The sequence below is a fragment of the Cyprinodon variegatus genome, unplaced genomic scaffold, assembly GCF_000732505.1.
Source record: "Cyprinodon variegatus isolate N-32 unplaced genomic scaffold, C_variegatus-1.0 Scaffold2135, whole genome shotgun sequence".
NCBI classification, from domain to species: Eukaryota; Metazoa; Chordata; class Actinopteri; order Cyprinodontiformes; family Cyprinodontidae; genus Cyprinodon; species Cyprinodon variegatus.
Genome location: NW_015152588.1, coordinates 14,598 through 28,908, shown reverse-complemented (window position 1 = coordinate 28,908; position 14,311 = coordinate 14,598). Strand labels below are relative to the sequence as shown.

The 14,311-nt window shown below is 37.9% G+C and overlaps 2 protein-coding genes across 4 annotated transcripts in view; both read left to right on the top strand.

Moving 5' to 3' along the window:
- Positions 1-4,980, top strand: part of LOC107105193 (zinc finger protein 271-like) — a 9,467-nt gene extending 4,487 nt beyond the window's left edge. For all 3 annotated transcript variants that reach the window (XM_015405318.1, XM_015405317.1, XM_015405316.1), the window contains 2 exons: positions 245-310; positions 439-4,980. In XM_015405318.1, coding sequence (XP_015260804.1) covers positions 549-3,779 — 3,231 coding nt within the window. In that variant the 5' untranslated portion in view covers positions 245-310; positions 439-548 and the 3' untranslated portion in view covers positions 3,780-4,980. The remainder of the gene's footprint in view (positions 1-244; positions 311-438) is intronic.
- Positions 4,981-8,021: 3,041 nt separating this feature from the next.
- Positions 8,022-12,749, top strand: gpank1 (G-patch domain and ankyrin repeats 1). Its single transcript, XM_015405313.1, has 4 exons — positions 8,022-8,774; positions 9,068-9,209; positions 9,297-9,372; positions 12,077-12,749. The coding sequence occupies exons 1-4, from the start codon at positions 8,367-8,369 to the stop codon at positions 12,516-12,518; spliced, it is 1,068 nt and encodes a 355-aa protein (XP_015260799.1). The 5' UTR covers positions 8,022-8,366; the 3' UTR covers positions 12,519-12,749.
- Positions 12,750-14,311: the final 1,562 nt, after the last annotated feature.

Genomic DNA, 14,311 nt, shown 5'->3' with positions numbered 1-14,311 from the left:
TTTTAGTACGGTGCGCCTTATGGTCGTGAAAATACTGTACTTGAAATACTGCTTGGATGCCATTTTCTAAAGGTATTGTGTTGTGCTTATGTTGGGCTTTGCATTAAACCTCTCCTTGCACATAGTATTAGGCTAATTTAGGTCAAATTCATCAAAAAATGTAAATTTGTACGCAAGTTTGTCTATGTTTTTTGGGGAAGAAGGTTTGGACTAATTACATTTTTTTTTTTCTTCTCAATTTTAGGTTATTTCCCTTCAGACGAAGAACAGGGGTCCACTAATAACGAAGCCATCTTTGCTGATAACTGAGGTAAATGTTAAATGTGGTTAGAAAGTTGGTGCATAAACACACTTTTCCTTTACCATTAGATGTATAGTTTTAGCGTAACTGTAGAAATACACAGATCTTCTAAATATTTTCTTTTTTCTATTTTACAGTTGGGGGGGGGGAAACAGAAGAAGGAAGGGGACCTCTTCGTTCATCAGATCCTAATTAGTTTACTTAAGAGCTTTATTTAACTCCTGTAAGCTAAACCCCTAAATGAACAATGTGTGACAGTACTGAAAAGTTGGGTTTGGAGGACATAAAGGAGGAACAGTGTACAGAGCCACGCCCAGAACCTCTGTACCTGATCGTTCCTCCACTGCCACCTTTCCTACTGGCCCCGGGTCAGCTCACCATGCCCTGGCCAAAATGGCTTAAAGCTTTTGAACACTACGCACAAGCGTTTGGTGAAAAAGAAATGGACACCAGTAAGCTGGTGCTCCTACAGAGCTTTCTGGGCCCAGAGGGACAACGCGTTTTCACAACTCTAATCGGGAGTCACACTACTTATGAGGCCGCCATTTCCGAGCTAACAAGTCATTTTGGCTCTGATGATGCCACTCAAGCACACCGCCTTAAGTTCCACCAAAGGGCTCAGATGCCAGGAGAGACTGTAGATGAGTTTGTCACGGTGCTGAAAAGTCTGCTGAGACCTTGTCAGTATGGAAAGAATAAGAACAACCTTCTGCTTAAACACCTGATTGAAAAAACAAACAATCTTCAGCTCAGAGAGACGCTACTGATGAGGAAGGACCGACTAACCTTAGCTAAGGCCTTGTCTATTGCTAAAGAGTTTGAATCTCATTCAGGTGAATCTCAGACGTTTGGTTTTCATGAAGTGAGTGTTGACATTGGGGAGGATTTAGAGCTCCCTGTTCAATATAAGCGCAGAAGAGGAAGACCTCGGCTCGGGGAGGACATTTTTAATCTAAAGGCACCTGTGATTGAAACTCAACAAAAGCGCAAAAGAGGAAGACCCCGGTGTGGGGAGAAAAAAGTGACACTAGAGACACTTGTGAGCGAGCCCCAGCAAAAGCCCAAAAGAGGAAGACCTCGGATTGGGGAGAAAAGGGTTAAATTAGAACCACTTGTGACTGAACTCCAACAAAAGCGAAAAAGAGGAAGACCCCGGCGCGGCGAGGAAAAGATTACAACAAAACCTCTTGAGACTGAACCCCAAAGCGAACCAGCTGAAATTGCAAATCAGAATGTCCATAGCAATGATAGGATGGACAATGGTGACTATGAAGGTGGATCTCAGGCCGCAGAGGGTAACACTGAGAATAATGATAATGGCCCCCCTTTACCTCAAATGATACAAGATGAAAGAAGCAACCAATCAAGCGACATCGCCGAAGAAAATGACGACAGCAGAGACGAAGATTTTGTACCTTTTTTGAGCAAACGAAAGGGACTTAGCTGTCCCATGTGTATCAACAGGTATTTCAAGAGTGTAGACAAGCTCAACAGACACATGAGGTCACACACGGGGGAGAAACCATTCAAGTGTTCGCTCTGCAATCTCACATTCAGTCAGTCTTACCACATGACCCGACACATGAAGAACCAGCATGCCGCAGGCCCATATGTGTGCCCCACATGCGGGTTAAGCTTGGAAAGCCTTCCAGAGTTATTTCAACACAAGAAGACGCACAAAGAGCAAATCCTGAATTGTACTGAATGTCATGAAGTATTCTTGAATAACGAAGAGCTTCGGGGCCACGTCAAGTCACACAAATGCTCACCTCCTCAACCAGTCACTCATAGCAATCAACAAACTCAGGTAGTTGAAGTGAAAACTGAAGCTTTGTCCGAAGGTTCCACGGACGCTTGTGAAGCTACTGACAGTCTTGGGTTGACAGAGAGTGTCGTCTCTGAAGAAACCTCTAAACAAGGTGAATTAAAGAAAACAAAAGATAACTCGTGTCCCATTTGTGTCGGGAGGCGCTTCAAAGGCCCAAACAAACTTGCTCGACACATGAGGACACACACAAAGGAAAAACCTTTTGGTTGCCCCGTCTGCAGTAAGAAGTTTAGCCAGTCCTATCACATGACACGTCATGTGAGAATTCAACACGGTCTTGGACAGTACATCTGCCCTCAGTGCGGTAAGAGCTTCACCACTTGGCTTGAACTAAAAGTACACAAAAGAAGCCACGCTCACATTGGTCTCACCTGTCTTTCCTGTAACAAGCAGTTTAAAGATAAGGGTGTGCTGGACAAGCACCTAAAGCTACACAAAGCTGTCGAGCCAGGCCCCCGAAGCCTCACCTGCGGCGACTGCGGCAAAGAGTTTGGCCGCCAGTATCATTTAAAGAGACACATCATGTCGCACCGCAAAGCCACCAATTCTGATCATTACACGTGCCCTGACTGCAAGAAAATCTTTTACTTTCCAGAAGATCTCAACAAACACCTTGAGGACCATGCAAAGGAAAGCAGCGGGACTTGTCCGAAATGCAATGAAAATTTTGGTAGCGCAGAAGAGCTGGAGACCCACATGCAGGTTCATCAGAAGTCTTTTCCCTGCAGCACTTGTGGGAAGAAGTTTAAAGTGGAGTACGCCCTGAAGAAGCATGAGGAGGGCCACCAACATGATCAGTATTTCTGTTCATTATGTCAGAAACACTTTATGAAACTGTCTCATTATAAGAGACACACGCAGGTCCACGACAGGCGAGAATCCAGATGTCCACACTGCGACGGCGTGTTTCTGAAGCTCACAGCTTTTAAATATCACCTGCGGACTCACACCTTGGAAAGACCCTACCAGTGCACTTGCTGCATCGAAACCTTTGAGCAGGAGGAGGAGTTGGAGCAGCACTGCCTTAAACATAGAAAGTTCAAGAGGGAGAGGCCTTATTCATGCACGCGTTGCGACCTTGCTTACTCCACCTTGATAGAGCTGACCGAACACATGATATCTCATGAGGGAGAACAGCCACAGACCTGTCCCTTCTGCGGGAAAACCTTTCTGAACAAGAACAAGCTGGAGCGACACGTCAGCATCCACACCGGCGAGAGGCCTCACCTGTGCTCCATCTGTGGAAACGGTTTCCCCTCCGCGGCCAGCCTTAAGCTGCACGTCTTCATCCACACAGGGGAGAAACCCTTCAAGTGCCTGCAGTGCAGCAAAAGCTTCAGCTCCTCCAGCGGCCTGCGTCTGCACAGCCGGCAGCACATGGACGAGCGACCAAGCTACGAGTGTCCCGAGTGCGGCAGGACATACGGCCGCCTGACGGAGCTGAAGATGCACCAGCGCTACCACACAGGAGACAAACCGTATGCGTGCACCTGCTGCAGCAAACGCTTCATTAGCAAGGACAAGCTCAACGTTCACATGAGGACACATACTGGAGAGAGGCCCTTTTCTTGCCCTCAGTGTGGACAAACCTTTACCCAAACTGGGGACAGAAACCGACACATCAGTAAATACCACCCAGTGAGCACCTGATAGAACTGGACAATGATCCTTCTAAACATTCAGCTTTGCATGCTTGTAGGTATACAATTAGAACTATAGCTAGTTTTACTGTATCATAATATTTTAGAAAATGCAAAAATCTACATGTACCGCCCGCATGTCTTCAGTAACCGCAGTATGTCTGTGCAGCTGATGTTAAACGCAATGACTGATGGATGTAGGCCCTGATTCTTGCTTTCCTCTTTTTCTGAAACAAGAAAATAGTCACATAAGTTACTAGTTCTGGACTGTTAAACACCACAAAACACTTAAAAGAAATCAGTATCATATTGGAACAATGTGTTATTTTTCAAACAAGATGCAAAGTTTGTCTAATGCTTTTAAGTTCTTATAGATTACACATAAAAGTGATGTCATGGTGCCTGCAATGTGAGAGCATAAAGAAATTCTTCATCCTGTATTCTCAAGACACATTTTTTACATTTTTAAAGACAAAGTCCTTTGTTACACGAAACTTCTAAAAAGTTTAAACACCGGTACCCACTTTGATTTACTCAGAATTTCATCATTATTGGTTTGTCTTGTATTTTCTTGGATGATGAATGCTTTTTTAATATTTCGGATTGAGAATATTATTCATTTGATTAATTTTTAAAACAATCAGCCTTTAGCCAAATATTGGCTAGTAAATTAAATGGGAAAAAAAATAATTACACGATAACTGTTAAAAGTTTGTAAAGGATAGGAAGATCATTTTATCTTCATGCGAATAGTTTTATTTAGGCCTAGTGATGATACATACAGAATTGCAGGGTGAAAGGTGCAATAGATAATAGTGATTCTAATGAGAAAATGTTTACTTTCAGTCATTAAAGATCTCTCCTTCGAAGACATGAAATTTGACTTGGACTTGTCGCTGATTTCTAGAGCGGGTCACAATAAAAAAAATCTTATTTTTCATGCAAAAGCTATGTATGTTTAATAGGTATGGCTTATCATGTGGCAGTTACTTAAACACTACATTGATCAAACTGGAAGGAACTGTAACTGGAGCCACTGAGTGGGTGATCGCTGAATACAAATTCAACTCATATTTCTTGTTTGTTTTTTTTTTCTGACATTTGATGCTATTGTTGCTTTCCTCAGTATTTTCATTTGCTTGTGGGATTTGTATGTTTTACTGTTTAACTCGTGCCATAGAAATAAAACTGTTAATTCACCCTACATGAATCTGTCTTCAGTTTCCAAAATAAGACGATTTGTTTGCCACTGAGACAAAATAACATTTCACTGTTTAGAAAACTGAAATTCACTAAAACGGGGTCATTTATTGAATAGGAAAAGACATTTTAATTACCAGATGTGTGAGTGGGAGCGGTGGCCTAGTAGTGGGCTGCCATCATAGGTTACCCTATCATAGGTTACCTTATGATGGCAGCCCACTGCTCGCCAAGGGGATGGGTTAAAGGCGGAGGTAAATTTCTCCAATGTGAGAGATGGTTTATCATCCGCTGTGCAGAGTTTTAGTGTCAACATACAAACTGTCCACATGTGGGCGTTGTGCTCATTGCTGTGGAACAAAGTATCACCTAATATTTGTCTTGACAATTTCTATTCGTAAAGTCATACACTAGTTATAATGTGTTTGTGCTTAAAATAATATATATGCTGAATTGTAAATTAATACAATTCATATATATATATATATATATATATATATATAGGATAAAACTAAATGTACAGAAAAGATAAGGATAAGGATTATACCTGAAATTACAATTATTTTCTGATAAATATATTTTATGGAAGTTTTCAAATACTGCCAGCCTGTTTTATTCATAAAATGCACCAGAGGGAGCCTTCTGTACAATTGTGTTCATTGCAATGACACGTTGTTTTCTAAAGCTAATGTAAAATCTATTTGAGCAGAACCAGTGTTGCTTGGTTATTAGTAAATTAGTAATTTTCACAGAAAATATTAAACTATAGTATAAATATAAACAAAATCAGCTGCGATTTGATGATAAATTAGACCAAGCAACTGATAGGATGATCTTCAAACAAAAGATACAGTGAAATGCTGTTCAGTATTATTAAAGACACATCTAAAAGGTTAAAATGACATTTAAAATTTACATTTAGGAAAAACAAAAAACAAAACCCACCACTATTTGGAAGATAATAAAAAATCTGTGGGATTTTCCAATTCTTATAGAGATGTTTCCTAGCTAGTGCTCTGCATGCTGCCATTTATAGATAGATACTTTATTAATCCCTATAGGGGAAAATCACCTGCCAGATAGCAAAGATAAAACATAAAATACGATAAAAAAGTACACAGATAATAACAAAATATCTGTATATATATATATATGTGTGTGTGTATATATATATATATATATATATATATATATATATATATATATATATATAATGTCTTGCTGCTAAGAGCGTGCTAAGAACAGTGAGCACTCAGTGGTGTATGATAGAGACAGTTTGGAGATGTAAAAGTTTGCCATCTAAGCTGTTTCAGTTAAATAAAGTCATAAAACCTTTTCACCTGCATGAGCTGCCCCCTACCCCACTGAAAGTAGTGAGAGTATCAGAGCCAGTTTGAGGCAGGTACCATGCAAAAGTATTTTCCTCACAAGCAGGTTACTATAAATGGTAAATGGCCTGTACTTACATAGCGCCTTTTCAAGTCAGGAGACTAGTGCTTTACACTATTTTCAGTCATTCACCCATTCACACACACACACTCACACACTGATGGTGGCAAGCTACATCAGGTAATAAAAAAATTAGAATAAGGTTAATGAACCAGAATTAAACAAAAAAATTTATAAATAAATAGGGTGATGGTTCATTGCTTGAAACAATAAGTGAACTAAAGATCCATTTGCTAGTCTGGAAACATCAGATTTAGCAGATAAAACCATGATCACATCTCTATATGACTTAAGCTAAAAGTGCAACAATCCATCAGTCTCAATTTCCATCTTTAAAATAAAGCTTAATAAAAAAAAAAGTAAAACAGTTCCCAGGGACCTATCATATTGGGTTTCCGTGCCTGTACATATTTATTCATCATACATTTTTTTAGTATTATGTTTTTACATCAGGGGCCCATGGTGGCTCCTGTGGAGAACCGTCTCCACAGTTGGTTGACATCATATAACAAAGTACCTGCACACCTTTTGCATATAAGTCACCATCTCTGTGTCTTAAAGTGTGTGCCTCTACAAGACTTGACGCGAGTGAGAAGGATAATACCTTTTTGAAATTCAAGCTGTCTCATATTTCTTCTTTTTTTGTGTTCAGTTTGAAAAGTACTTTATTAATCATATTAAATTCCAAAAAATAGTTTAAAAACAGAGGAGAATAGGAGAATAAATAATGAATTATCAGTAGGCTATATACAGGAGAATTATTAGCAATATTATTAGCATTACAATGGATAGAGGAAGTGAGACCATTAAGACAAATTATATGTTCAGATTCAAGTTCAGTTTGTAAATCAGTACACAAAATCATAGTTCGGAAAGTACATTTTAATTGAACCCATCCCCTTAAAATACAGCTAGTTTTATATCAAGTTCAGCTGATGGGTATTAGTGTTATATTTATTTGGGTGCCAGCACATATATGCACAAAATAAAACCATTGATAGGATGATTAAGTAAGACCGAAATTTAAAGTATCATTAAACAAAGGATGAAGGAAAGGTGGCAAAAACAATGGGAAGAAATGAAAGGAAGATGGTTTTATAGTATTCAGCAGAAAGTTGAAGAAATGAGGATAGCAGAAGGAAGCAGAAGAGAGGCAACAGTTATTTCAAGACTTGGATTTGGACATACAGGATAAAATAATACATTATTCAAAATAGGGGAACATATGTTGGGTAAGTGTGAATTTAGTGGACAAGAGGAAACAGTAGAACATGTAGTGATGTATTGTAAGAAGTATGAACAAGAAAGAAAGAATTAGAGACCTAAATAAGGAGAAAGATACATTTGATATGATAGATATTCTGCAAAAAAGGTTAAAAAAATATTATTCATATTTATTTAAATATTTAATAATAACAGGAAAAATGGGGGGAGGGGGGTTAGTATTTGTAAAGTAATATTATAGATAAATAAATATAAGTATCTTTCTGAATAGGGCCATTCTGATCCACACTCCTCACCAGTTGGTGGCGGTAATGAGCAACAACAGCATTAAACGCAACAACACAAGACCAGACCAGTAGGTGGCAGCACTCACATTAGTTTAGCAGGAAACGTTTGCTAGTACCACCGGAATAACAACATTAGCTTACACGGCTACGTGTTTTGCTTTGACGTTTAAGTCTAATAGGCGTTTATGTCAGTATTTTAACCCATCCTGTTAATGTGAATGGTTACAAAATAGTCACAGTTTTGTGTTGATGTAGAACTAATATCCGCTTGTTGACGTGAAACCTGTTGGTAAACGATGGCGGGTTAAGGCTTCAGGCTAACCTTCGATTTATCGTCGAAACTTCTAACAAATAACTATAAAGAAACAACCCTGCGTAAAGTGGTTGTAAAGTAACAAAGGATTTTAATAGGGAGAAGCTTAACTTTCTCTCGTCTAATGGCTGCTTTAGGATTTATTCCCGCCAGTGAAAAGGATGCTTTCAGTGTTAGGTCGGAGCCGATTTCTTCCAACAGAAGCTCCAAATTGAGCGGAGAAGAAGTCAGGAGGTTCTATGAGGACTTGATGAAAGATGACACAACTCGAGCAGAACGATCGAAAAGAGCAACAAACAAGAACAATCATGACAGGGGCTCCAACAGGAGAGCGCGGAGAGCCGCAGCTGAACGAGTCCAGCAGGAAAACACTGATTCTGTGGCACAAAGAGACAGAAGAAACCAAAGAGAAGCAGTCAATTCAGAGAGAGTTCAGGAGCTGATGGGACTGAGGCTCCTGCGCTGCGCTCATCAAGGGGATATTTCAGGACTAAAGGAGCTGATCTCAAAAGGAGTGGACATAAACTTTCAGGTACTTGCATTTCTTTAAGAACAAAATGGGAGGGGCGGCCTGGTGGCCATAGAGCTTGGGATCCTGAGGTTGTGAGTTCAAGCCCCACTCCCACAGACTGCCACTCTCGGTCCCTGAGCAAGACCCCTAACCCCACACTGCTCCCTGGGCGCCCCACAATGGCAGCCCCCTGCTCCCTAAAGGGGATGGGCTAAATGCAGAGTCAATCTCTCCATTGTAAAATTAATAAATTTCAATATATCATCTGATTGACTTTATTCAATTTTTTTTTTTTCATTTGTTCTTTCTTACAGGACACATATCTCTGGACAGCTGTGATGTGTGCCAGCTGGGCAGGGCAACAAGATGCTGTGAGGCTATTGCTGCGTCAGGGTGCAGCCTGGGTCGGAGTGGTCGATACAAGGGGTAGGGATGCCCAAGACCTGGCAAGAGAAGGTATATTCATGCTTCTATGCACACTACTCTGCTATCATATTAGTGAATTATGTTTATTGATGCTGGATATGTTTTCTGCTTCCTCAGCTGGTCATGAAGACGTCTTAAATGAGTTGTTAAACTATGGAAGAAGTCCACAGAGAGAGGCAACTACTGAGAGCAGGTTAGCAATTTTATGTAGAAGATAAATAATCCATTTGTAAAATAAGTTATAACAGGTATAGAAAATCTAACAAGTTCATATTCATCATCCTTTGTTCAAAAGTGACTATGCAGTTTAAGAGAAACCACTTTGTTTCAAGTGGTCTAGATGCATTTAGATAGGAGAAACAGATCAAATCTTTGTATTTTAGACAGATGAAATAGTATAGGGAGTGATGTACAAAAGCATTAATAAAACTATGGAAATTTGTTGGTGCTAGGGCTGCAACTACTAATTGTTTTGCAAATCAATTAATCTGACAATTATTTTTTCAAATAATTGATTAATAATCCAATAGCCAAATGTTGCTTAAAGAAGTTTTTTATTAAATTAAACTAGGTGAGACTAAAACTTTTCCACTTGAGGAGTTCTGGATACAGCATATTGACAAATGTTTTTTTCTTTTTATCTTAAATGCAAAAATGTTATATATTATTTTACATCCTGGTATAATTACTTCTCCAAGTAGGTTTCTCTGTCAACTAAAGGCCTGTTTTAGAGCCTCTATGCTCCAGTTAACGATTAATCAATTACTTAATTAGTTGACGTTTATTTCAATAATCAATTAATCACAATTAATCAGATTATTCGTTTGAGCCCTAGTTGGGACTTTTGGCATCAAAAGATATTCACAATACTGGAACTTTGTGAAATTTAATATAAAGACTTAATTTCATTTTATTGAGATTTAATGTAAACATAAAATTGTAAAGTCAAAAGGTTTTTGCTTTTTTAAATATTAATTTCATATTTACACATGTCAGCGGTATGATGGGACCTTATCTTAAAGTTTGTCCCCCCTTGCAAATCCAGTAAAACAAAAGTCTTTTTAAGTCTGAATATTATAATCTGGTAAATTCTCCAAAGTGAGAACAGCATGTCCTAGACATCAGAGAAAAAGGTCAGTCAATCTGAAGTGCTTCCTTTTAAAAGCCTTTTTAACATTTGTGAAGAATAAATGGAACTTGGTATGGAACTGAATGCCTTTCAATAGTCACCTTTCCATTGCAAAACTATGTTGACTTTCTTCTAATTTCAACAATACCAATTTGTGCAATTGTGCTATTTCCATTAAATAAGAAATTGAATTAAAACTGCACATTAATACGTTTGTTGATGCGATAACGCTTAAAAGCAACATGCCAGCAGCAGATATAAACACTTATATGAAAGCATATGTCCATATATCAGTTTTAGTGCTCATCGTTGCTATCTACATGTAAAAAATACTAAGCGTCTTCATGAATCCAACTATGCAGCGCCATCATGCTCCAATTACTTCCTGTCTTCTTCTTTGTCCTTTTACTAGGCATTAAGGTCTAGTTTCAGATCATGTGAGTCGTGTGATGAGGGAATAGGGTTTCCATTGCAGTTTTGCGAAATATAGGAATTTCAGTCTGACTGAAAAGCCACCTCATCACAGTGTAAAAACCTTTTGTCTTAAAGCGCTGTTTTTTTTTTGAAATAGCAGTGTTTCCATTTTGTAGATATATCTTTATTACATTTTGCGCAATTTGACGGTTAATGGAAATGCAGCTAGTCTGTTTATTGGGTTATTTTTAAGTTGACTACTGTTATAAAATAAAGATTTGAAGACTTTATTTCCTCAGTAAGTCAAATTTCTTAGGGGAGCACACTTCCCAGATTGATTACACACAGACTGCTCTTTTCAAGCCTTAATTATGATAAATTAGTTCATTAAAACAGTTTATTTGCAACAAGTACAACGTGAAGCAAAACGTACCCAAACCAAAGAAGTTAGTTTTTGGTCTGGAGCACACTAGCCATCTGTTTTCTAAATACACTCAAAATATAAATATAGCTCAGTCAACATACAGTATTTTGAAAAACAAGATACACTCTTGACAGGCGAGAAAGTTTAAAGCAGGCTTATGTAGAAAAAATAAATAAATCCAAATCTCTGAACATCTAGAGAGCTTTTAAAAATCTTCTTGTGAAAAAACAGAAAGGAAAAAAAAAAAATTCAAAACCTGCTTCCAAACTTAGGCTACAGTTTAAAGGATCATTACCCCCCAAAAATGAATGATAACATGAAATTAGTTTGATTAAAAGAATATGAACAACTTTTTGACCGCTACCTCATGGATTTAGCACAAGTAATTCTGATAAAGTTTCAAGGGAATGCCTTTATATATAGACTGCACTTTTAAACAACATATACAGCCTAAAATGTAACCTCAGGTTTATCCATGTAGTTGTAGTGTCTAAAACTTCCCAAAACAAATGACCTGCAGAAGTTATTCCCTTCCTCTTTATGAGATACATTCCTATTGATAGCAGTTAAACAGATTGCACTCTCCATTTTTTAACCAGGAAAACACCAATAATATGCAGTTAAAGACACCAGTCCAATCCTGCAAGAGTTTTACTTTTGGATGCATCTATTTTCCAAAACATCTAATGGCTATATTCCCTCAGCATCATGAGAATCAGCTCTACAGAGGCTTAGTTTGAGCTGTAGCATAGCATCTCTTTAAAACTAAAGTTCATACCACTGGTATATTTTCAATGCTTTTGCAAAGCCATATCACTCTGATGGAGTTAGTCAGTTTTACAATGAACCCCATAGTGTTTGGTTCAGTTAATGTAGAAAGTCATGTATTTCTGACATGTCTGTTCCATCATGCTTTCTTGATGTCCTCAGCTTGCACCAGCCTCAATGGTGCGATATATGCCGCTGTGAGTTCCGAACCAGCCACTCGTCGCATCTTTCTTCCACTCTGCATCAGTTCAGTGAGCATCACCCTCAGCCCTCGCCCTATTACTGCCTCCCTCCATCCAGCAACAGCTACAAGATGATGGTTCGCTGCGGCTGGAAACCAGGCACTGGTCTCGGGCCAGAGGCCGATGGGCCTAAACAGCCGGTATCGACTGTGTTAAAGAGAGACCATAAAGGTCTGGGATTCGGACCCGTCAAAAGAGCTAAGGTTACTCATTTCAAAGCAGGGGATCAGAGTGCTGTAAAACACCGACCTCAAGACAGAGAAGAGAGGGGGAGGAAAGGGCAGAAGAAAGATGAGACCAAGAGAAGAGAGCAGAAAGATAGAAACTGGGAAAGAGATTTTCGTGCCTCATTTTATCAATAGCACCTGATTTCTGTTCTGTTTTTGACTTTACCTCAGAGTTGGCACACAGATGTTTTTGGATGAACTTTTCTTGTGAGTATATGTTGTGCAATGGTTCACCAACTGTGTCAAATGTTATTTATCACATTTCTACGTTCATGTCTACTGTCTACTCTACTTTGACTTACTAAAACCCGGTCAAAAATCAGCAGTTTGTTTCTACAACTGTTTTTTTAAATATACCAAAATGAAAACAAATAAAATTCTTAATATAAAACAACATGGCTAATATATTTTATTATAATTAGGTATTGATACATTTCTAATATTTTTTTTTTGTTTTATTTCTTTAAATGCTTGTAAGCAAAATCAGGTGAACCACTCTTATGGAGGAACATTCTGGTCATCATGCATGAAAACGTGAGTAAAATGTGTGGTTACATTTTAAGAAGTGTAAATTGTATTTAACTGCAAATGGAAACTAAAGCCAGAAAGGAGTGGAGAAAAACAGGAAATCATCATTTAAAGGGATACAAAAAAACAGAAAATATTAACTTTGTCTTGCAAGGAGAAATTCCAGTCTTCCAGCAGCAATAAAAACAATCAAAATTTATATTATCCCTTCAGTTTATGCCAGATAATGTGCATTAATCCCTCTCATATTGACCCCTTATGGAGTCCTGCAAATTTGAAATAAAAATTATAAGAAAGAAAAGAACACACAGTCTGACCTAATGAGAATTGTACAACATGTTAATGAATTATTAAACCAGGATTATTCTTTTTGGATCTAAAGGTTATAGGCAGTTTATCAAATTACCCAAACTCTCACCCAGGCAGTGAGTTATTCCTTTTATCTGAACACTACTTAACTTCTCACCTAACACACCTAAACACGTGACTGTCACAAGTTAGTTCCTTACTGCTTCGTCAGCCTGGCCCTTTGACACACTTGTAATGTGATCCTAAACCCTTATTGTTGCTCTCTCAAAACCTGATCACCTACTTTTTTGCTTTTAAATTCAGTATGTATCTAAGTTATGGAAAAAAGATCAACTTAATACACAAGTGCTGTCTTTTTTTTTTTTTTTTATTTTGACATATTCTGTAACAGGAAGTTCTGCCATATAACATTTTATCAAGCAAGTAGAGGACTGAAAATTAAGAATTTTTAAAGATGAGGCATATTTTTCCAAGGCATTCTATATTGTTAAATATTTACATGGAAGTACACCAGACTGGAGCTGAAAGTAAATTACATTTAGAAAAACAATATTTAGTATATGAGACAATTAGCCAAAACAACCAGACTTAAAACTTTATTTGCTGAGGGATATCTTGAAGTTGGGAAATTTGTTCCCTTTTAAAAAGTGTAAATGAGGTTAAAAAAAAAAGAAAAGAAAACAACAAACAATCCCTCAAAACTATACATTACCTATCAATATTTCTCAGAACAACACAGCGAAATATTTAATTTATATGGACCCTCTAGTTTTGATTTTTTTTATATTTTTTTTGTGAATTTTTGTCCCAAATCTTTTAGAATGTATAATTATCTGCCTTTCAAATCATAATAGTTACTTCATGGTGGCTACATAAACATTGAAAATGTAGAAATATTTAGTTGATTCATTCTATTATTTGAATACATTTCTCCTTTTAGCAAAGCAGTGCTTGATATTAGTGACAACTAGCTAGTGTTAAGGGTTTAACTTGTAGATTTTAAATTTCTGCTGGCAATGAATGTTGAATGATGATCAATTAGTTGTTATCTATAGTGCATGTCACTCACAGCAAAGTGATCAAAATCCTTC

What these genes read in the sequence shown, in the direction of transcription:
- gpank1 (XM_015405313.1), top strand. Translation starts at nt 8,367, where the DNA reads ATGGCTGCTTTAGGATTTATTCCCGCCAGTGAAAAGGATGCTTTCAGT. An exon ending in CCAAGACCTGGCAAGAGAAG is followed by an intron (nt 9,210 to 9,296) that starts GTATATTCATGC and finishes CTGCTTCCTCAG; the next exon opens with CTGGTCATGAAGACGTCTTA. An exon ending in GAGGCAACTACTGAGAGCAG is followed by an intron (nt 9,373 to 12,076) that starts GTTAGCAATTTT and finishes TGATGTCCTCAG; the next exon opens with CTTGCACCAGCCTCAATGGT.